This window comes from Sus scrofa, chromosome 6 (genome assembly GCF_054392235.1).
Source record: "Sus scrofa isolate SSC_HxYL_T2T_F1_AM1 chromosome 6, Sscrofa_HxYL_maternal_Yorkshire_Landrace_v2.0, whole genome shotgun sequence".
Classification (NCBI taxonomy): Eukaryota; Metazoa; Chordata; class Mammalia; order Artiodactyla; family Suidae; genus Sus; species Sus scrofa.
The window spans coordinates 113,049,655-113,074,302 of NC_139388.1; the positions used below are offsets into that span (position 1 = coordinate 113,049,655).

General features: G+C 45.9%; 1 protein-coding gene across 4 annotated transcripts in view; it reads left to right on the forward strand.

The window, feature by feature from the left end:
• Positions 1-24,648, forward strand: part of LAMA3 (laminin subunit alpha 3) — a 253,893-nt gene that overhangs the window by 18,347 nt on the left and 210,898 nt on the right. For all 4 annotated transcript variants that reach the window (XM_084958210.1, XM_084958209.1, XM_084958211.1 and 1 more), the window contains 1 exon segment: positions 1,428-1,580. Coding sequence is in view for 2 of the 4 variants with exons in the window: in XM_084958209.1 (XP_084814335.1) it covers positions 1,428-1,580 (153 nt within the window). In the remaining 2 variants the exon portion in view is untranslated.

The following is a 24,648-nucleotide window of genomic DNA, read 5'->3' on the forward strand; positions in this document are numbered from 1 at the left end:
CTCCGGATCCCGAGAGGCTGTGGCTGTGGCTGTGGCTGGGAGCTGTAACTCCAATTTGACCCCTAGCCTGGGAACCTCCATATGCTGCAGGGGCAGCCCTAAAAAGACAAAAGAAAAAAAAAAATCCAAAATGCTTGCTCAGGGCAGAGCTACTCTTTTGTCGCAGCACATTTCTTTTTTTCTTTTTTTTGGCCTCGACATCCACAGCATTCAGAATTCTGAGGCCAGGGATCAAACCCATGCCACTACGGGGAAAACACCAGATCCTTAACCTGCTGTACTATCGTGGACTCCATGTCACAGCATGTCTCTGGGGAGGCTGTGGGCCTAAGTTTGCTTCTGTATCCCCCTCATATGTGGTGGTTATACCCTAAGATAATTTAATTGGGGAGCAAAGCTGTTCAGTAGGTGACGTGCACTACTGAGTATGCTTCAATCTTCAACCCAGTTAGGATGTATTCAACATCTAAAAAAGACCATGTCAACATTTTAGGTGGTTATGGGGGTGAAATTCTTCATTAAAAATGAAACAAAACAAAACAAAAACAAACAACAACCAAAAAACCCAATCTAGACCAAACCAAAACAGAATCAAGAGACTCTGCCTACCAAAAAAGAGCAATTCATGAAGACAATGAGACGCTATCAGTAAAGTTAGAATTCCATAGAGATAGTACCAAATAACTATTTCCACTCACCGACTGAACTAACTGCCAACTTCACATCTTGGTACCCGGAGCCCAGCACTGCCCTGCCCCGCCCCCCACCCCGCCTTTCAAGTGTCGTCTTCCATTGCTTATGCTCCTGTTCAACTGGACGAGCTGGTCTCTGAGCCTTTGCTGGTGCTGGTTCCTCCACTTGGAACATCTTCCCTGTTGGCTGTTCACCGCCACTTACCAGAGTCCTCTTCCTCCTGCCAGGCAGCTTCAATCCTGCCTCTTCCACCCTGCCTTTCCCGGGCTCATGGGATGTCTACCATCTCAGACCCAGCCACACCTACTCCCCTTATGGTTGCTTATATGCTTCTTTCCTCCACTGGGGCCATGAGCAAGGATCCTCTTTGTACCCAGGGCCTGATACAGAACATGCAGAGGAGGAGGTAAAGAGTGAAACAGGACTTGCATCCCAAGCACAACAGGCGCTTCCTGAAGTGTCAATACAAGACAAGAAAAACAGCTGTAACAGGTGGAAGATCATTATCACATATAGCCTAGAAACATGATAAACAGAGGTATAAACTGGTGATATGGTTTAAGAGTAAATGAAAAAGAGAAAGCCCTACTACTGTCTTCAGAAAACATTATGATGAATTTCAACTGCTGAACTCTCTAAGCTGTCTAAAGCAATTGTTGTTTTGATTACGTCTTTTACTAAATTGATAAGAAAAGATTACTTGAAAGTTTAAAAAAGAGCCTTTTTTTTTTCAGGGTCAATTCTGTGACTATTGCAATTCTGAGGACCCCAGGAAAGCACACCCAGTCACCAATGCAATTGATGGATCTGAACGTTGGTGGCAAAGCCCTCCTCTCTCCTCAGGCACGCAGTACAACCAGGTCAATGTCACCTTGGATTTAGGGCAGGTGAGTTGTGTTTTCATCAGGAACGGGGAAAATTCATTTGGATCTTTGTTTCTGTGGTTATTTCTGATGTATAATAACAATTATTTTATTTTATTTTTTAGTATTTTTTTCCCAGGGCCGCACCCACGGTGTACGGAGGTTCCCAGGCTAGGGATCTAATCAGAGCTGTAGCCACCAGCCTACGCCAGAGCCACGGCAACATGGGTTCTGAGCCGCGTCTGCGACCTACACCACAGTTCACAGCAATGCCAGATCCTTAACCCACTGAGCGAGGCCAGGGATCGAACCCACAACCTCATTGTTCTTAGTCGGATTCATTAACCACTGAGCCACGACGGGAACTCCAATAACAATTATTTTAAAAACAAACTTCAGTTTCAGTTCAATAACCATTGTGAAGCCTGTTATATTAATATTTGGGTCCCTCGACACCCAGCAAAGTGCCTGTCACGATGCAGACACCCATACCCATCTATTAAATGAGTTAAAAAAAAATTGTAAGTAGTTTCATTGGCACATATATTTATTATTATTATTATTATTATTTATGGCCGTACCTGTGGCGCATAGAAGTGGGTCAGGGACTGAATCCAAGCTGCAGCTGTTAGACCATACTGTATTCTTTAAGCCAGTGTACCAGGCTGGGGATCAAACCTGTGCTTCTGCAGGCCTCAAGCTGCTGCATTTGGATTCTTAGCCCACTGTGCCACAGTGGGAACTCTCACTATTATTTTTGATTGTGGTAAAATATGCATGACATAAAATTTACCACCTTAGTTTTTTGTGTGTATCTTTTTAGGGTCACATATGAAGGTTCCCAGGCTAGGGGCGCAATCGGAGCTACAGCTGTCGACCTATGCCATATACATAGCAACGACAGATCTGAGCCTTGTCTGTGACCTACGCCACAGATCATGGCAACACTGGATCCTTAACCCACTGAGGGAGGCCAGGGAATCGAACCCACATCCTCCAGGATCCTGGTCAGATTCATTTCCACTGAGCCATGATGGGAACTCCCATCTTAGCCATTTTTAAGTGTACAGTTCAGTGGCATTAAATAGATTCATATTGTTGTGAAATCAATCTCCAGAACGCTTTCTTTTTTTATCTTGCAAAACTGACACCCTGTACTCATTAAACACTGACTTCCCATTCGACTTTAAGCAGCAATAGAAAATTAATGCACTTTCTTTTTCCTCGTTCAGACCAAGCAGTGCCTCCCATTTATTTCACTCTGTTTTTTCGACAAATGCTTCTTGAGTACCTTCTATGTGGCAGACAGTGTTCTTGGTATTTGGGGCACATAAGCAATAAAAAAGGGAAATGCTTCCCACAGACTGGAAATTGAATGATATGGAGATTTCTTCCAGTGGACACTGTCCTCATTTTGGTTGGGGTTAGTTTGGTGACAGACAGGCTCTCTACCTCTTCTGTCATGTGTTTTGTTAAATCCGGCCTCTCAGGAGAATATTTTCATCGTCAGTTTGTGCCTAAGATAATTCAGGGCAGTCTATCATGATTAACCCCCATTTCAACTATGAATTAGTCTTATCTTTCTACCATTAATTCAGTAGAGATTTTTGCCTGCAATGAGTAGGATTTACCTACCAGACCACTTTTTAAACTGAGGATTTCTGTAGTTAGCTGGGAATTTTAACCCATTAAATGATGTTTCCTGAACATACCAGTGACTTCTGGATTTGCTTTTTTCCCCTTAAGGCTATTTTTTTTTTAAAAAACCTACCTTTTAAGACTACCCTTTTGATGTATTGAAAAATCGCTAATTAAGAATTAAAAGAACACCAACAGGGAGTTCCCTTCGTGGCTTAGCGGTTAACGAACCCAACTAGGATCCATGAGAATGTGGGTTCAATCCCTAGCCTTGCTGGGTTAAGGATCTGGCGTTGCCGTGAACTGTGGTGGAGGTTGAGACATGGCAGCTACAGCTCTGATTTGACACCTTGCCTGGGAAATTCCATATGCCTCGGGTGCAGCCCTAAAAAGCAAAAAAAAAAAACGAAAACAAAACACCACCATAGGCACAATTTAGTAATTTGCTGGTTGCTGACAGACATAGGCTGTGGCAATCTTCATCATGAACACTGTGCCCAGCCACCTCCTTCCTGGCTGGGAGGCTGCTCTGTAGGTAGTTGGAGTGTGGGTCCTGGAGCCAGCCCCCCTCAGTTTGTGCCCTGGTCACCACTTACTCTTCGTGTGACCCTGAGCCGCAGACTTAACTGCTCCTTGTATAGTGCTCACCTCCTAGGACTGCTGTGAGGTTTAAGTGATGACTGCTTTGTTTTTAAAGCCTCTTCAGGCCAAAGATTTTTAAGTAGTTTTGTTGTTGTTGTTGTTTTTTGGCTGTGCCTGCAGCATGTGGAATTTCCCCACCAGGGATCAAACCCGCCCCACACCGGCACCTGAGGCACAGCAGTAGCAATGCCATAACCATTACCTCGCTGAGTCACTAGGAAACCCCAGATTTTTATTTAATAAAATAAGTGAACTTCAATAAACACTTATTAAAACAGACCGACTCCTAACTTTTGCTCCTCTAGAAAACAGTGTATAGAATCTCGTAGAAAATTGTCTAGAAAAGCCTAGAAAAGACAAAAAGACAAAAAAAAAAAAAAAAAAGAAAAAGAAAAGAAAAGTCTAGAAAAACAAAGAGTGATGTACATTATGTCAGATTGAGGATGTTTCTTTCTTCTTGTGTTGGAGCAACACATGTTTTAACAAACATGTTTTATCTTGTAAGGTTCATACTTTATGTCCCATAGGTGTGGGACTTATATTTTCTCCTCTTTGCTGGAATTAACCATGAAGGTGTCACAGAGAGGTTAGATTTCATGATTGAATAGTGACCTACAGACTTTAGATTTAGGATGTATGAATCTTGATGCATTGTTGGGAAATAAGGTCTGGGCTATGAACCTGTTATTACCAAATCATTTTTATTTCCCAGCCACTGAGAACCGGAAGTTGATTTTGATGTGCCGTAGTCAGTTTGACGGCTCATGTTGTCATGAGGGGATTCCTTTTTTCTGCTGCCTTTTGGACTCCTTGGCGGTTTTCATTGTTGGTTTTCTTGGCCAACAATTTGATGCGTAGAAACATTGTCTTCAGGACTTGATCCTGAAGGGCAGTTTCCCCCCTTGCAAGGTGGCAAATATAGAAGGTTTTGGTGATTCACTAGAGGAGTAGCATTTTCTAGTGCTGTTAAAGTTCGTTAGATTGTATACATTATATTGTATGTATATAAGATTATATATTATTCATGAGTTTTGGGCTAGAGATTAAGGACAGGAGATCTTACTGGAAACTTTCATCTCATCTGTGATGAGTTCATTTTGACGTTTTGAAGCAGAATGTGGATGTCCAGTTTTTAAAAGGGGAATTTTTGGAATATAGGGACTTTTGTTTCCTGCTGGTGGATGTGACCTGTGAGATGGGAAGGGGTAGCCTTGGGCTCTAGTTACGCTCCTGGATTTCCTGCAGAATCAGGATGAATCTTGCTCTGTGGACTCCCTATGTTCACCTGGGCTTTTCCTCCCCAGAGTGAGGTATAAGGAAAAACACATGAATGCAGGTGTGGCAGGGTTCTCATGGTCCAGAGAGGTCAAGGTGGCCAGGAGGTCATCAGGGGCTGCTCCTCAGGTAGGAAGGAAGAGGGGGACCAGAGCAGGGGCAAGACAGGGTCCCCAGCAGAGCAAGCCTGGCTCATGGGTTCCAGGGAACACCAGGAAAACCATCTTGAGAAGAATTTGTGACACCTTTGATGCAACTTGTCATGCCCCCAAAATACTATTTTTAATTTATTAGTACTAGAAATAAACAAAGACAAAGCAAAGAACCACCCTCCACCAGAAAATCTCATAGGGAATGAACATTTGCCTCAGAGCCTGGAGTGTGAAGAGAAGGTGCCATTGTACCCTGATCTGCACGGTTGTGGGGGAAGGGGCCTGGCTGGAGCTGGACAGCAGATGAGACGGTCCTTTGGGATTTGTTAGAGGGAGAGGCTGGGAAGCCTGGCCACAGCCCCTGGGGCCCTCGGAGTGGGCAGCCCTGATAGTTGGCTTCTGTGCCCATTCACAGGTACCATCTCCAGGGCCTCCTCCTGACTGCTTCCTGCCTGCGGGCTCTGTCCAGGGCCCTGGGAGTTTTCTTAGCTGTGTTTAGAGCAGCTGGGAAGTGCAGGGTTTGGTGCCCCCAGGGGCACCCCTCAACCCAGGAGGGATAGGAGTTAGTGGATTCCCCATTTCCCTGCCTCTCCTTGGAACTGTTTCAAGGAGCTTTCTTCACAGTTCTTCAGAGTGTCTCCACCAGGAGACACCCAGTAACCCCTCAGTCATTTGTCTTTTTTTTTTTTTAGAGCCACACCTACAGCATATGGAGGCTCCCAGACTAGGGGTCGAATTGGAGCTGCAGCTGCTGGCCTACACCACAGTCACAGCAATGCAGGATTCGAGCCATATCTATGATCTACACCACAGCTCACAGCAACACTGGATCCTTAACCCACTGAGCGAAACCAGGGATTGAACCTGCGTCCTTATGGATACTAGTCAGATTCGTTTCTGCTGAGCCATGATGGGAACTCCTAAAAGTTATAACTTTTAAAGAAAATAAAAGTCACAGAGAAGTTTCCCATTAGCCTACCTATTTTTTTTTTTTTTTCATGGACTCAGTGGAGGTCGTGAACTCCGCAGGGTCCAAAGACCAGATCCAACTACCTGAGAGTGAATTTAGTGTGCAGCTGCCTTCTGGGAGCTGGTTTTATTTATTTTTTTTCTTTCCTTGTTCTCTTTAACTTTTATGAGACTTTGGTCTTTAGTCTTCCTAAACATTCTTTGTAGCCCATGTCAGTTCTGACTCAGATGGGAGGAAAGCCTGGGCTGGTTCCTGATTCTTCTGAGCCCTTGGGCTTTGGAGAGTAAGCTGGTCAAGGGATGCCTGGCAGACAAGGTCACCGAGAGTCTGACTCAGTTGGGCCCCTGGGTGGATGCAGTTCAATACAGAAAGTGGATGAATCTCAAACTTGACTGATCTTCTAGATTGCTCTAGAGTTTCTCTAGACTATACCCTTTAGAAGGCCAAAGACTCTGTGTTCACTCTAAAATGTTCTGCTCCCAACATTTTGCATAGTGTTTGTCACATAGTGAGTAGATCCTCCATAAATATTTGCTGAGTGAATGTAGAGTGAGCCACAGATGACTCAGGGTTGGTCCTCATTTCCCCAAGGCATGGTACCAGTGGAAGCGTACTGCTGTGAGACCAGGTCTTTATGTGGGCATGGAGCAGCTTTGGCCCTGTAATTAATTAGATAGTTGGTTCCACTTACAATGTTTGGGTCTCTCTGCAATGTCATTTAAATATTTTAGAGCAGTAACACAATTAGAAGATACAGATCTCATTTAGAGTGAATTTGTAATGAATAAATATTCTACTAATCATGAGACTCAACTCTTAAAAGCAAATAATTTGTTTGTGGGCAGAAAAATAGGGACTGATAAAATCTCCTGGGCAATACTAGGCATGAGATTTTATCCTTATGCTACCATGGTAACCTAAAAAATGTCCACTTGCCTTTGAAGTGCTTTTTTTTTTTTTTTTTTTTTTGGTCTTTTTTTGAGAGCCAAACCCTCGGCATATGGAGATTCCCAGGCTAGTGGTCTAATCAGAGCTGTAGCCACTGGCCTATGCCAGAGCCACAGCAACTTGGAATCCAAGCCGCATCTGCAACATACACCACAGCTCACAGAACGCCGGATCCTTAACCCACTGAGCAAGGCCAGGGATTGAACCCACAACCTCATGGTTTCTAGTCGGATTCATTTCCGCTGAGCCACGATGGGAACTCCAGCCTTTGAAGTGCTTTTTAAGGAACTTATACATTGGGAAGAATCTGGCAATCTGGAATTTTCTTTTTTATACATGAAAAACTGAAGGAAGCTGAGTGGAGCCACAGCAACAGAATAGAATCCTTTGTCTAGTTCTTTGAATCACTGTCCCAAACAACACTGATAATATATGTTACTAAATCAATTCTAAGATCTTTAAGTACTGTTATAGAAAATAATGTCTGAGAAATAGTTTCTGACCTAAAAACTATATGTACTCTGGTCACACTGGCTGTTTTTCAGTATTTTTTCTTAATTGATATTTTTTCTTCTCAATTGACATATTTTTCCATCATCTATACCCACTTCATCAAGCCATAAAATTGAATCAACATTTATTCCATGTATTACTTAACATTACTTCCTAGGATTACTAAAGATTGAAACAGATAAATCCTGAGTCTAGTGGCTAAACACAATGTGGGTGTATTTCTCATTCATGTAATAGTTGAAGCGCAGCTGACCCTGGCTAGGTAGCTCCCCTCCAAACAGTGGTTCAAAGACTTAGGCTAATGAACTACAGAGGAGCAAGAAATACAGTCTAGCTGTTGCCCTAGCAGGGAAGCAAACTTTCTAAGCAGTGAAATAATCTCTTCTGTGCACTGCAGAAGATTCTGTGTATCTCTTTCCAGCTCTGTATCCACTGACATCAAGCCCTGGTGGAAGCATTTACACCACAGGAATTGGCAAATGTTACACATCAGGGCTTCTTCTTTCCAGGAGCCTGCTTACCATCACACTACTTGCTGAGTCTCTTCCACATTTCTCCGTTTCCCCCTTCTGCCCCTCTTTACCATCCAATTAATTAACTCTTGCTCCTTAATGTCTTGGAGTCCAGTTCCTTCTCTCCACTGATACCGCACGTAGGTAGTCACACCACCCTTATGTGGTCCTTGACAGCCCTTCCTTTTTTTTTAATTTTTATTTTTTTACAGAATAAAATACATACATTTACACACAATTACATTCACACAGGTTATTATAACATGGATCTTAAGAAGCAGATTAAGTGACTCCCTGGAGAAGTGGAATGGAAAATATGCTGAGACAAATACGAAATTTATTCTATACTTTATCCCAATTTTATGGCTTTCATCTTTACTACTTAGTTTTATCTATTACATTTCAATTTTTCTTTAAAAATTAGCATTATATTAAATTGTTATATTATGCAACTAAAATTTATAAAGAAGAAAGCCTTATATACCATTAAATATTTTATATAGCATAGTAAAAAGAATAACAACTGGTAAGCATAACAAAAATAATACACCCTCTGAAAATAAGTAAAATATAAAATGCATAAGTTGGTTAAAAAACAGAGTAACTATATAAATATGTCCTCACAATTTGTTCCATCTCATTGATTCTTCAATAAAGGCATTACACCATTCTAGGTGATGTGATAAACAAGACATTATAGACTTTACATTGTACCATGGAGAGAAATGGTTATTAATAATACAGTTGTAGAACTGTATTATTTAATTGTACAGTGGCATTATTTAATTATAATTATCATAAGTTCTTTGATGGAGAGGAAATCAGAATCAGATCTAAGAAGACTTCAGCATTCCAAGAATGATGTCAAATGACCTTCATGGTGGATTATGCACTTATTTACTATGAGATATATTTCTTCTCCAGAGATTCCTTGTTTGTGTATCAATTGTAGATTTTTGGTTTGCAGTTATTCTGAAGTTTTGATGTAAGAGTCTATATGTATATGAGATTGTTTTAAGTTGTTGTTCTCTTAATTGCAAGTTCATCTCTGGTGTCCCGCATTTGTACCCACCTCTTCTCATGATTTCTGATTTTGATGGTATAATTGTACATGGATGATTTTGTATCTTTACTGTATATATACCTTTACTGGTGAGCCTTGTCATTTGTGGAATTTTTGTTTCCTGTTGCTGATCTTTTCTTTCCTGCCTAGAGAAGTTCCTTTAGTATTTGTTGTAAGGCTGGTTTAGTGTTGCTGAATTCTCTCAGCTTTTGCTTATCTGAGAAGGTTTTTATTTCTCCTTCAAATCTGAATGAGAGCCTTGCTGGGTCAAATAATCTTGGTTGGAGGTTTTTTCCTTTCATCACGTTAAGTATATCATGCTACTCCCTTCTGGACTGCAGAGTTTCTGCTGGAAAATCTGCCGATAACCTTATCGGGGTTCCCTTGTATGTTACTTGTTTCTTTTCCCTAGCTTCTTTCAAGATTTTCTCTTTGTCTTTAATTTTGGTCAGTTTGATTATTATGTGTCTCGGTGTGTTCCTCCTTGGGTTTATTTTATATGGTACTCGTTGTGCCTCCTGGATTTGAGTGAGTGGTTCCTTTTCCATGTTAGGGAAGTTTTCGGCTATTATCTTTTGGAATATTTTTTCTGTCCCCTTCTCTCTCTCTTCTCCTTCTGGCACCCCTATAATACGGATGTTGGTGCATTTAACATTGTCCCAGAGTTCCCTGAGACTCTCTTCATTTATTTTCAATCTTTTTTCTCTTTTCTGTTCTGCATCCGTAATTTCTTCTAATCTGTCCTCCACCTCACTTATTCGTTCTTCTGCCTCCTGCATTCTGCTGTTAGCTGCTTCTAGTGAGTTTTTTATTTCAGATATTGTATTTTGCATCTCTTCTTGTTTAAGTTTTATATCTTGTATCTCTTTGCTCAGTGTTTCCTTTAAGTTATCCATCTTTACCTCCAGTTTATTTCCATCTTTGCATCATCTTCAGCATCGACAGTCTAAAGTTTTTTTCCTGGAGGCTGAGAATCTCCTCATTGCTTAGCTGATTTTCTGGGGTTTTTCCTTTCTCCCTCATCTGAGTTATAGTTCTCTGTCTTTTCATTTTTATAGGTTTTTGGTGTGGTGACCTTTTTATAGATAATAGAGCTGTAGCCTCTCTTACTTCAGGTGTCTGCCCCCCCTTGTGGCTGAAGTCGGTATGGGGGGCTTGCTGTAGGCTTCCTGATGGGAGGGGCTGATGCCCGCCCACTGGTAGGTGGAGCTGATTCTAATCCCTCTGTTGGGTGGGGCTTAGTCTCTGGATGGGATTAGGGGCTGCTGTGTGCCTGAGGCTCTTTAGGTAGCCTGTTTACTGAGGGGGGGGGCAGCCTGTGATCCCACCTGGATTGTTGTTTGCCCTGGGGCTTCTCAGCACTGACTGACGGGTGGGGCCAGATTTTCCCAAAATGGCCACCTCCAGAGAAAGGCATGCTGATGAATATTCCCGAGAGCTTTGCCTTCAATGTCCTTCCCTCACAACAAGCCACATTCACCCCTGTTTTCCCATGATGTCCTCCCAGAACTGCAGTCAGGTTTGACCCAGATTCCTGTGGAGACCTCGCTCTGCCCTGGGACCTAGTGCATGTGAAAGTCTGTGTGTGCCTTTTAAGAATGGGGTCTCCATTTCCCCCAGTCCTATGGAGCTCCTGTGCACAAGCCCCGCTGGCCTTCAATGCCAGATGCTCCAGGGGCTCTTTCTCCCAGTGACAGATCCCAGCATGTGAGGGTTTGATGTAGGGCTCAGAACTCTCACTCCTGTAGGTGAGTCTCTGTGAGCCAGTTAGTTTTCAGTCTGTGGAGCTTCCCACCCGGGAGGTATGGGGTTGCTTATATCACGAAATCACTCCTCCTACCTGTGGATGTGGCTTCCTCTTTTTCTTCTGGAGTAGGGTATGGGTTTCCGGTCCATTTGGGTGGAGATTGCTCAGTCTTTAGCTGTGAATTTTGTTGTTTTTAGGAGAGAAGTTGAGCTCCAGTCCTTCTATTCCGCCATCTTAATCCCATCTCTGACAGCCCTTCCTCTGATTAGTCCACCCATTTTTTTTTCTTTGTTTGTTTTTTGCTTTTTAGGGCCACACCTGCGGCATATGGAAGTTCCCAGGCTAGGAGTTGAATCGGAGTTACAACTGCCAACCTATGCCACAGCCACGGCTACACAGGATCCAAGCTGCCACTGCAACCTGCACCACAGCTCATGGCAAGACCAGATCCCCAACCCACTGAGGGAGGCCAGGGATTGAACCTGCATTCTCACGGATACTAGTCAGATTCAATCCCACTGTGCCACAATGGGAACTCCCATAGTCCACCCATCTTCTGACTCATCTCCCACCTCTGCTCTTAGCTCCCCATGTTCTGCAGTCACTCGAGGTGCCTAAAGATGAGATGAGAAACAGTAGAAACAGTTGAGGTTGTCAGCCTTCCAAGCATCGACCTGTCAACCTTTCTCACTGTTTTCAGAGCAGAACAAAAATGTGAACATGTCATTCTCCCTGATCAACATCCCTCAGTGGCGCTCAGTTACCTTCGGAAGGAACTGTAGGTTTCTCAGTGTGTTGTAGAAGGCCCTTTGTGTCTAGCTCCTGCCTTTGCACCAGCCTCTTTTCTAGGTGTTGCTTCCTCCCGCAGACTCTATGCCACATCAGTAGGGACCTATTTGTAACTGTCTAAATACCCCATGACATTGCCTGCTTTATGGCCCATTTGGGTGCTGTTCATGCCCCTTGGGATACCTTTGCTCCCCACCTGGTCTGGCTCCTCCCTTCCCAAGGTAACCAAGGTAACTCCAGTATCACCTGCCAGAAACCCTCCCTAGCGCCTTGCTTCACTCCCAGCTGTTTCTATTTACTCTGAGGTACCTACTTCACTGTGTTGTGAAGGCTCAGTATACTGTGAGCTCCTTAAGGTCAAGGGCTATGCATGTCATCTTTTTCTTTTGATCCATGGGCCTTAAAGGTCTCCAAAGGTACAATATCCTCCATACATGATTTTTTTCCCTATCATCCCATGCGATTATATGTTTTGCTATAACCACAAACAGTTCTGCTCTATTTTTACAATATCCCTAACATTTACATTTGCTAATTCTCATATAATCATCACCATAAGTATAACAGATATAACAGAGAGAGTTAAATATGTTTTCTTCCAAAACACTCAGAAGGCTGTAGAGAACATAAATCCAACAGAAGCAGGGATAGAAATTGTACTATAAAGTAGCAACACTTTTCTCTTGGAATTTTCTCCCAAACTCTCTACAAATACAAGTGAATATGATAAAGTGCTAAATAGAGTTCATGTGATTTCCTTGGTGACTCTTACCAGGTAATCCTGAGTCACACACTATTGTGACTCTGGCATTTGGCTACATACCAGGATTAGGGCCATTGCAGAGTTGTCAGAGGGATCTTTCGTGTCAGGAAAGGGGACACCAGGGTTTGGCTTCCCGTGGGAGGGCAAGGCCTGCCGTCTGATTTTGCTGCTGCAGCTCCAATTCACCCCCCTAGCCTGGGAACTTCACATGTTGCATGGGTGGCCCTAAAAAGAAAAAAAAAAAAAATTACTGTCTATCTTTGTCAGGGAACTAGCACTTCTAGAAACTGATCCTAAAAAAAAATAAGTGCTCAAAATGTTTGACCAAGAATATTCTTGGAAGTATTGTTCATAATCACATAAGATGGGAAACAATCTCCTGTCCAGTTCAAGGGGGCTGATCCATAGAATGGGTTAATCGGCAGCTGTTAGAATGGAGCCATCGAGGGGTCTTTACTGACCTGACATATGTTTGTGCTGTATCGTGAAGAACAAAATCAAACTTTACGTTAGCTGTGTGTATGGTGTGGTATGATTACATTTTCTTCGTGGGTATTAGCAAAGAAGAAAGTCAGGAATGAGGGAATCTCAAGTGCTGAGAGTGCTTTTCCTGGGTGGTGGGATCATTGAGGGTTTTTACTTCTGTGAATCCTGTTTACAGTGTGATTCAGATGCATAGCTCTGGATTATGACATAGGTCCAAATCTGGCCCCGCAACTTTTTAGCTGGGTGACCCCGGACTCGCTCCTTAATATCTCAGGGTCACAGTTTCTCATCTGAGATGGGGATGCATCCAGAACCACTTTCATAGGGTTGTCGTGAAGAAAGAATAAGTTAATACAGAAAAGCTCTTAGACTTGTACCTTACACACTAGAAGAACTCAATTCATGTTAGCTATTACATCTGTATTTTTTTTCCCACTGAGCCTGTAATACTTGAGAGTTAGAAAGACAGTAAAGACAATTGGAAAAATATTTCCTTTTGGGAAAAAAGAAGAGTTCAGTACAGAGAGGGCAAAAGGAACAATTAATTATTCCCGGCAGGATTCGAGGTCTTGATGGAAAAGCTTACTTGGAGCTTTCCAGTGCTCTCCTTACCCCCGTTGTGAGCTTCTGACCACTTCATCCTGGAATGAGGTCGATCTGCTAGAGCTCTTTAAATGCCAACAGAATCAGAAAAATGCCTAGTAAGTGGAAAAAATTTTTAAGAAGCCTATTTTATTCTTTAGCTCATCTCGAAAACTGTGTTTCTTCCCTTGTGAAACTTGCATGATTTCAGGAATATTTTGGCTTTAAATCATGGCAGTTTTCCTATTACTATTAATGGCAAGCATATATAAAGAAAAACTGAATTTCATGAATTCTTCCCAATGGTTCCACTGAGAGCTGGAGTTAAATATAATGTCTCGGGAGAGCCCTGGCCCTGGCACCTCCTCGCCTCTGCCCGTGTTTTCCAGGGCTCCTGCTCCCACCCCGGAGCCACTGCTGCTCCCTCCACCAGTGGCCCCAGAGCCTGGCTGTGCCTGCAGATGTCATCTTTTCTCCTTTCTTCCCAGCGCTTCTTCTGTCCCTATTCCCCTTTCTCTGATTCTCTTCACTGCTGCTTTTTCACTTTCCATTATTCCATTAGATTTCCTTCCTTTAGAGAAAAACTAAAATCATATTAAACCAACACCTTGTCTTGTGGTCACTGCCCACCTTCAGGAGGGCGTGCTCTGCGTATCCCAGCCCTAGACTGGTGGCCTGAGGAGCTGGTTGGGAGGCGTAGGGCTCCACCAGGACCAGACTCCCTGCCTGGCCCCAGGGTACACACCAGCCCAGCCCCAAGTGACCTCATGGCGTGGGCAGCGTGGACACCACCTTCCGGGGACCCCAGCAGCTCCCTCCAAACCAGAGAGGCCTGGCTTCTTTCCCCCACATCCCAGCCGTGGTTCCTGCCACTCTTCACACCAGGTCTCCTTGGAGATAGGACACTTCACCCTCGCTCCTTGTCTCAAACTCGATGGCAAGCTCCTGGACGGTTTGTACTCCTCTCTTGAATGCTCAGCCATGTGGGAACTTGCTGATTCTGCACATCATGTGTGACGACCTCTGTGTTGTACGCTTTAAGGGCCCTGAGTGATGAGATTGTGTGTTGACTTTTCCAGTCTCTCAACACCACGGAATAACGGGAATGAAGCGCTGGGCTCTTTCCCCGGCCTCTAGCAGTTGCCCTGGCTCAGTGTCACTTGCACGGCCAGTTCTAAGCACTTGTGTTCCAGGAGGTCTGGGAAGGGGAGGGGGCACAGCAAGGCGGGGGGGCCCAGGGCAGGGGGAGGGGCAGCACCCGTGTCCCTTTGGGATTGGAATCACCACGTTCAGAAGGGCCCAGCAGCACAGATTCAGGCTGGTGTCTCCATCAGAGGGTGCAGCGGGTGGAACCGCGGGGCGGGTCACGTCAAGGAGAGAGAGCAGAGCCCAGGGCCTGGCCAAGGTTGGGGGGCGCGCCACACGGAAAGCAGCATCCAGCCTCTCTACTGCGCAACAGGGCCAGGGCAGGGAGACTGAGCTGAGGGCCGCCGTTTTTCGGATTCCCATGTTTCAGGGTGAGGGCATCTCCCCATCTCTGCCCCAGCTTGGAGAGGGTGGACCTCAAAGGCCTCCTCTTGAGGACAGGTGGGTCTGATCCCTTGCCCAGCTGCCCTGGCTCATCCCCGATGCCTGGTTCCTAGGGCTTCACACACACCCATGTTTAAGCTCCTTTTATTGCTCTCCTAGTAGCCTCTGCTCTATTCTAGGCTCTGCTCTCCCCCTTCTTTCATCATTTCCTCCAGGCCACAGGAGCCCCGTGCTCTCCCCAAGGCTGCACAAACCACCATCCAGCCCAAGGGGACGTTCACACCCCCTCCCTGAAACCCAGGGGGCAGCTCCCACCCCTGAGCTCAGAGCGTGGTCTCTGGATTGGCTGCATTGGCACTGGTGAGAACTGGTTATAAATGCAGAGTATTTTATTTGCTTTTTAGGGCTGCAGATGCAGCAGCATATGGATTTTCCCAGGCTAGGGTTTGAATTGGCCTATGCCACAGCCATAGCAATGTAGGATCTGAGCTGCATCTGTTCAGCAACGCCGGATCCTTAACCCACTGAGCAAGGCCAGGGGTTGAACCCACATCCTCTTGGATAGTAGTTGGGTTCATAATTGCTGAGCCATAATGGAAACTACAGAACCTGCATTTAAATCTCTGCCTCTGAACAGCAAGCGTGTGAAGATTTGAGAAACGCTTAGACCAGTGCTCTTCAAACCGTCTGTGACAAAGAACCAGTGTTTCTAAAAAAGCATTTCTAACTTGTCACAGACCAGTACCTTTTAAAATACAGTAAGAATGAATTCTTAGAAAAATGAATCGAGGAGTTCCTGTCGTGGCGCAGTGGAAACGAATCCGACTAGGAACCATGAGGTTGCAGATTCGATCTCTGGCCTTGCTCCGTGGGTTAAGGATCCGGCATTGCCGTGAACTGTGGTGTAGGTCACAGACGCAGCTCGGATCCCACGTTGCTGTGGCTCTGGCGTAGGCTGGCAGCTACAACTCCAATTGGACCCCTGACCCGGGAACCTTCATATGCCTCAGCTGCGGCCCTAAAAAAGCAAAAAACAAAAACAACCACCACAAAAAAAGAAAAATGAATTGAAAAATAAAACCTTAAAAACATACAAAAATATAAGCCTTATTTAATAAAATTAACTGGATTCAATAGACGTCATCTTAGCTTTTCCAGTTATGAAGGTTTCTCAGTGCTCGCTCTCGGTTTCTGTCCTTGTTTCACTGTGGCCGAGTCCGCGGACCACACTTTGAGTAGTGCTGCTCTAGACCAGTAACTCATTTTTCTTCAGAGTTACTGATGTGGGTCCTGGCAAGTCTGCCTCTCCTTTTTGTGACCCCAAGCCTCCTCCCTGGCTCCGATTTGGTTCTGCAGCTCAAGATGCGTTTGCTGACTGTTTAAGACTGTACCCCCAACCCGCCTGTGACCTGGATGGTCTCCCTTCAGCCCCTCTCCCCCGCCTCAGTGCCCAAGGCGGCTGACCTTCATGGGCAGCATCTATATTCTCCCTGCCCTGGGGCTTCCGACAGAGTTTGGCCAGCAGGAGGTCCACAAGTTCAGCTCAGGGGCCAGGAGGAAAGTGAGACCAGGCGTCCTGTCCTCCACCGACTGCATGATCTCAAGTCTTCTCTCCAGGGCCTTGGCTCCTGGTGGTGGCTTCCTCCTACAGCGAAGGCTCTGTCTCAGCTCTGGCATCTGCTTCCTGTCCTTGTCCTCCAGGTCCAGGGTGGAAAAGGCTCTGGGATGCTCTGAGCTGTCACCCCAGCTCACTCCTTTGTAAACAGCGGTTTTATGCAACAGTCCTCAGTTACCTTGTTTCAGTGGGTCATTTGTCTCCTGCTGGAATTTGGAATGACACCAGCACTCTCACTTGCAGAGGAAGCTTTTTGACTGGTTGGAATTTATCAAACTCCCCCAGTTGTTGCCTCTGAAGGCATGAAAGGAAATTATTAAGGAGGTGACGATGCAATTTAAAAAAGTACATAGTGTGTGTGTGTGTGTGTGTGTGAGAGAGAGAGAGAGAGAGAAGGGGGGGGGAGAAGGAAAAGGCTCAGCTGAACTATGACTGTGAAATAAGGAACAGCATTCTCTTCCTTTCCATTGAGAATGCCCGGTGCACAGAAATAACTCCGCGTATATATGTTTAGTGTATGAATGAATGACAGAGGGTTCCTTACTATATCTACTCAGGTTACATATGTCCCTCCCACACCAAAAGCCATCCACATGCAAGAGACAGTAAACTATTTATCCCTTGCAATTGGGAACATATTGAAAGCATGATGAAAGGTTGGACTTGTGGTCACTTATGTTTAATTTGGAAAAACAGGTGGTCAGAAGATCTGTTGCCTTTTTCCCTGCGGTAGATAAGCGTATGCGTCTTCAAAATGTCTTCAACACCTGCTTCCCAAGATGAAGCAGGATGAATAACAACACCTTGCTTCAGAAGATGAATAATACAGGGAGTTCCCGTTGTGGCGCAGCAGAAATGAATCCGACTAGGAACCATGAGGTTGTGGGTTCGGTCCCTGCCCTTGCTCAGTGGGTTAACGATCCGGTGTTGCCGTGAGCTGTGGTGCAGCTTTCAGACATGGCTCGATCCCGCGTTGTTGTGGCTCTGGCATAGACCGGTGGCTACAGCTCTGATTCAACCCCTAGCCTGGGAACCCCCATATGCCGTGGGAGCGGCCCAAGAAATGGCAAAAAGACAAAAACAAAACAAAAACACAACAAGATGAATAATTCCGAATTGTAAACCTTACGTTTTATGGCCGCTATAGTGTGAGTTTAATGCTAACATACTTCTTATGCTAGAAACGGTTCTGAGAGCTTTTCAAGTATTAATGCATTTCATCCTCACTACATCCTGATAGGATAGGTCCCTATTTTCTAGAAGAGGAAATTGAAGCTCAGGGGAGTTATGTAGCCTGCTGGTACTTCTACCCTATGACCGATGGTCCCAGGTGAGTGCGTGGTAGACTTGGGATTTGCACCTGTGCCGTCCGGCTTCAGGGCTGGCCTAATGCAGTGAGATGACATTGTACCTGATGCCCCCTCCTCCCCCGCCCCCCATTATGTCCGTGCTCTGGTGTTTGGGTAGAACTCTGTCCTTCTCTCAGGATGTTGTTCATCACCTTCCAGAGTGTTCCCTGAGAAGACCCATTTGAAAAATCCCTTTAGTCCCTGGAATAATTATGCTTCTTTGGGGCATTAAAACAAAACAAAACAAACAAACAAAAAAACCAACAACAACAAAACAGAACATATGGCTCCTGGGATCCTGTTTCCCTCTTTATGCTACTAGCAGAAAATTTATGACTGCCCTATGCAAAGGTATAGAACTTCCCGACTGGACTTCCCTATGGGTACATCAGGTTAAGGATCTGGTATTGTCACTGCAGTGGCTCAGGTTGCTGCTGTGGCATGGATTCGGTCCCTGGCCCAGGGAACTTCCACAAGCCACAGGCATGGCCAAAAAATAGTTGCAGAACTTCATGACCTGTATTTTGTGTGCAAACTTCACTGTGGGCTCAAGGTTTCATCACTACTGATAATTTTCCTTTCACTCTTTGTTTTTTTTTTCACTCTGTTTGTTTATTTGTTTTGTTTTTGCACCTGCGGCGTATGGGGGTTCCCAGGCTAGGGGTCCAATTGGAGCTGTAGCTGCCGGCCTACACCACAGCTCAGGCAATGCTGGATCCTTAACCCACTGAGCCAGGGATCGGACCTGCAACCTCATGGTTCCTGGTGGGATTTGTTTCTGCTGTGCCACATCGGGAACTCCTGTTTGTTTTTGCTCTTTGGTAACTTTATATTGCTTTAGGATATATATGGTCCTAAATCTCTTCCCACACTTTTTTTCTTAAACAAAATAGGCTGTAGATATATACAAGCAGTATATTAATTAAGCAAGAAAATATGATCACTCCTTTCATCCCTGTCGTACATTTGGTTGCCACTTAGAATCAACTATCAAGATGTATTTTACCTGACTTTATCCAAAGCCTGAAAGATTTGTGTGCTCATATAGAAATAGATCTTATTCTATAGGGTTAATGATATTTCTGAGTCATTGCGAGAAGTACAGTGTGATTCTGTAAAAAACAACCAGGCTTTGTAAGCTGGCTGTGGTTCAGCTTTCAATTTTACTTCTTTCTAAGTGGTTTGTCCCAGAGAAGCTCAGCGTCGGGCAGAAGGAGCAAGCAGCGAAGGCTGTCTGAAGAGCGTGCCAGGTTATAATTTTCCTTTTACCACACACAACGGACAGAGAACCTGTTTTTACGAAGGTATTTCCTTTTAGAAATGATTTGATAGGTCCTTTTCCCCTCAGGCAAATTCATCCTTTAATTATAAAGCCTCATTAGCTACTGTACTCTTTCATTCTCAAGTATTTTTTTCTTTTGCAGGTCAGTGTTTCCAGCGACAGTAGGGTAATAACGTGTGTGTTGATAGCTGAGAGTGGATTCATTTCTAAATATATAGGGATTCACCCTAAGTGTTCATAGTATGACTCATAACGTCTCCTCGAGGCATTCTTTCAAAAGACCTCTTCCCACCCATGCTGCATCTCTTCCTAGAAATTATTTCTACTCTTGTTAAGAGTTATTGCTTTACTTTGGAGAACAATTAGAGCTTAATAACATGTTCTTTGCTGAAATTTTATTTCTTGCTCAACAGATTATCCTAGAGAAGATAGGCTTGTCTACATATCTTGCAATTTGGCTGCCTGACATGACTTATTTTGTCCCCCAGACTGGTCTGTAAGCACAGCACAGAGAAGACATAACCTACTGCAGGAAAACCAGGGACAGTTTTCTGTAGAGATGGTTTGGCAGCTGTGGGCATAGTGTGATTTCAGGCTATAGGGTGGGCTCTCCACCCACCCCTGGAATTCCTTTTGCTGAGGATAAAGCTGTTAAAAGGCTAATGTTGGAGTTCCCCCTAGGGTGCAATGGGTTAGAAATCCAACTGCAATGGCTCGGTTTGCTACGGAGGCACAGGTTCGATCCCCTGCCCGGCGCAGTGGGTTGAAGGATCTGGCATTGCTGCAGCTGCAGTGTAGGGGGCAGCTGTGGATTCAGTCCCTAACCCAGAAACTTCTGTATGCTGCAGGTGCAGTCATAAAATTAGAAAAAGGCTAATGTTGTTGGGAGAGGTAGTACATTGACTTAAAACCCACTTGAAACCAGGTTTCCGCAGGAGAAAGACTTATATTTCTTCTGTGGAAATATAGGGAAAAAAGGATTTGTATTATTGTCTGGGCTAGTGCTTCTCAACTTGAATGTATGTTGGAATCCTCTCCTCAAATGGCAGATCTCACTCAGAAGGTTGCAGGTGTGCCTGTAGATTCTGCATTTCTAAGATGCTTCCAGTGATGGCCACCTGCTGACCTCTGGGCCACACTCTGAGCAGCCAAGGGCTCCAAGGACTCTTTGCTCATCGGCTGGCCTCCCTGGGGCTGTGGAGAGCAGGGCCCAGGCTGAGCCAGAAGCAGGGCAGGCAATGCAGAAGATGAGGTCTGGGAGGAGTGGGCAGAGCCTCCCATAACCAGTGATAATGGATCTAAGCTAGGGACACGCAGACCTGGGGGTTGGGGCAAACGTCTTCACAGCCAGGCAACCCTCTGTAGTCCTCGTTGCTGGCTTTCTTGAGCGTGGTACCCACAGGGCAGGAAAATCAGGCTGTGCAGCCACCTCTGGCTCTGTCAGAACCACCCAGGAAAGAACAACTCCTTGAAGAAAGGACCACACCCCTCCCTTTGGCCCCATCCTGCCCTTGGCTGCCCGCACTGCAGCATCATTAATTGCATAACAGCCCAGGCTTTGGAATTAGATGTGGGCTTGAGTCCTGGCTGTCTTACATACTTGCCGTGACCGTGGATCTGTCCTGCATCTTCTGCAGACTTTAGCTTCTGCATCTATGAGGTAGAGAAGATACTAGTACCAATACACTGGGTTATTGTAAAGGCTACTAAAATATAGTATGAGTACCTGGCATATCCTAAATCCTTAACAAATGCTAGTTTTCCTCTTCCTCGCTGTCGTTATAGTCCTTTGACTTGATGAATCCTTCCTGAAGGTACTACCTTTCCCGCCTTTTCTGGTGACTCCAGCCATCTGCTCTGTTTTCCTGTCTTATGACCCTGCATTTCCTTCATTTCAGGGTACTAGTGCCAGCAGTGGGGTTTCAGATAGTGGCACTGAACTGCAGCCCAGAGAGCAAAGCAGAGGAGCCAGGGTTTCTCGTTTGGTGGCCATGCTTGGTTGGCCTTGAGCTCTCTTGGGGCCCCACTGCCTCCAGGCCCTGCATCACAGCTTAGCAGCAGGGCCCTACAGCGAGGAAATGCTTCTCCTTCTCCAGCATTTGCTATGGGCTCCCTCCCAGTATGCCCATCTAGAAGGCTGGGACTTCACATGCTTCTTGGGGAGTCACATGCATGACTCAGTGTGCACCCTGAGAAGGGTGACCACTGTGGAGGGAGGTGTGACCTCTTTTGGGGGGTGTTTGGGGAAGATCTCACAAGACAGCAGCCTTTCCATTAGTCTTGCAAAGAGAAACCAGAATTCATTGGATCAGTACTAGGTATGGTCATGGCATGACCAACCATCCTGCTTGGCCTGAGACCAAAGGGTTTTTTGGGATGCAGAGTTTTTGTTACTAAAACCAAGACAGTTCCAGGCAAGCTAGAATGTTAGTCACTCCTATGAGTCTATCATGATGACCTGTCTGGATCGTAAGAGTCCTGTTTTCTCTCTCTCTTTTTAATGGCCACACCTGCAGCATATGAAAGTTCCTAGGTCAGGGTCAAATTGAGCGACAGCTGAGGCCTATGCCACAGCCACGGCAACGCCAGGTCCTTAACCCACGGAGTGAAGCTCAGGGATCAAACCTGCATCCTCATAGAGACAGTGTTAGGTTCTTAACCCACTGAACCGCAACAGGAACTCTTGAGTCTTGTTCTCTCACCAGTTATCTGGGAGCCTGGAGTCTGTGTCTGGTCCCTGATACCATATTCTGGAGCACGTGGTTGACTTCCCGATTCCAAATTCTGGAGCAGCACTGGCTTTCAGAGTCTCCATCTACCCTCTTGTCCTCCTCCTGGTGCTGGGACCTGTCTCCATTACCTGCTTGGGCTTAATGCCATCTTGAAATTCTTAATACCTTTAATGTTTGAATTTGTGATATATAGGTGAAGTGCAGTGGGACCACAGAGCGTGTGCTGGGTCATGGGCCATCCTGCCTCCCAGACAGGTTTTAGGCCACCGGCTCTCCCTGGCACCTGAATTTTCCCAACTCTCCCTGTCCCCACCCTGCCACCCTTTGACTGGGGTCTGGGAGCAGTGCTGGGGGCAGGGGTTGTTGGCTATACACACACCATGTAGTGGAGGAGGGACAGGACGGTGCCACCTGTGTCCCAAGCCAGCAGAGGGATGAGTGACTCGACAGGGATGTGCCTCTCCCCCATCCTGCATCCAGGTACCAGGCCATCCCAGTATGCAGGTTCCCGTCGCTTGGGTCGTCGGTCTGGGTGGGTTGGGTGCTGGGCCCATGTCAAGGGGAGCTCAACCTCCTTGCCCTTGGCCCAGGGCACAGGGTATCACATCAGCCCAGCAGTGATCAGAGGGCATCCTGGTGTGTGCACAGCCCCCCCCCCCCCCGGCAGAGTGGGGCCCCTGTGAGGGTCTGCAGTCATCCTTGCCAAGTGCAGCATTAAATGGCAAATAAAAGCTTCCCTGTCAGGGCAAGAGAGGAACTGTGGAAGAAAGGGAAAAAGCTTATTTTAGCAGCTTTAAAGGCACTTTTTTCCTGTCCTATCCACGGACCCCCAAGTTTTCATTTTGCTCTGAGCTGTGCAAATTGTGTAGCTGGCCTTCTTTCTAGGCTTCCCTGCAAACCTACGGCATCGGAATGTCCAGAATTGTAGCCTGGGAATCTGCATTGTGACATGTCCCCCGGTGCTTCTAATGGATGCTTAAGTCTGAGAGCTTGGTGGTGACGTTTTGCCCCAAGTTTCGCCGAATGTCCAGAATCGATCTCGTCTTCTCAGCCACCGTCATCCTCTGTGGCCAGTGTAGGTGGCATGGGTGATAAAAGAAAGAACTGAGCATCTCTGAGATGTCAACCTCTCCCACCACTGATTTCCAACTCAGCAGGGCCAGTGGAGCCAAAGTGGCATGAATGGGGACCTTTCAGCATCAGCACCTCTGTGCTCCTGGCACACCTCTTCTTCCTGGCTCAAGGCAGGGCTGTGCTTGCCTGTGTCTTTGAAGGAAGGGATGTGGCGGGGACCAGCCTTAGTGCACAATGAACGACTTTCCCTTCCTGCCTCCATGCCATTCCAGACGGTCCAGGCTTCACTGGTTTGTGTCCCTGTGTGAGGAGGACACGGAGCAGGGCTCTCCCTCAAGGGACATGCCACACGGACGAAATATAAACAGATGGATTATTTAGAACCACTGAGTTTTGTTGTTGATGTCACTGCAATGCAACCAGCCCCCCATAGTGGACCAGGCTCCGTTCTAATGAGCGTGACTCTCTGAATATCTTTTTTTTTGGTCTTTTTAGAGCCGTACCTATGGCATATGGAGGTTCCCAGGCTAGGGATCACATCGGAGCTATAGCTGCCAGCCTACACCACAGCCACAGCCACAGCAATGCCAGATCTGAGCCGCATCTTGGACCTACATCATAGCTCTTGGCCACACTGGATCCTCAACCCTCTGAGCGAGGCCGGGGATCAAACCTGCGTCTTCATGGATACTGGTTGAGTTCATTACCACTGAGCCACAACCGGAAGGCCCATGACTTCCTAAGTATCTTAGGTCCTGAGTGGTAAAGGAAAACGCAGCTGCACAGGACTTCCCACTTTGATTTTCTGGAACAGAGGAGGAAAAAGCAAGCATTTCCTTTTATAAGTCCTTGAACAGAAACTCTCATGGTGAAATAGTGTCCATCCTCCAGTCTTTGTGCCCTCCCTCCCTCCTACCCCAGAAGCAGTGACCAGTCGTGGACTTGGCTTCTGGAAAGGTCTTGCCACCCTGGAAGGGTCACTGAGAAAGGAAGAAGCCAGAGGTTACAAGGACACTGAGATATCAGGCAGAGCAGGGTCAAGCCATCCAATGGATATTTTCAAGCTCAGAAAGTTTTCCTAAATTTGGGGTGGATTTATTCCCTGGTGCCCATTAGCTGAATTGCAGTTCAGGAAGCAGTGCTCTATCCTTGCAGGTCAGGCAATTAATGGACCCATGTGTCTTAGCCAGTAGGAATGAGGAGAAAAAACCCCTCTCAGCTGCCAGCTGCCCAAACCACAAGAAAAGGACACCTTCTCTGGTGCCCATGCAGGCTGGTGTTTGCATTTACAAGGATCACCTGGTCATCCTGCCATCCCCCCTCCCTCCCTGAACAAGAGGGCACGCCCACTGGCTTGGAACCAGGATGCAGGTGGTCATGGACGTTTCCAGTGGTTCCTTGAAGTTTTTGCCAAGTCCCTTGACCAGGAT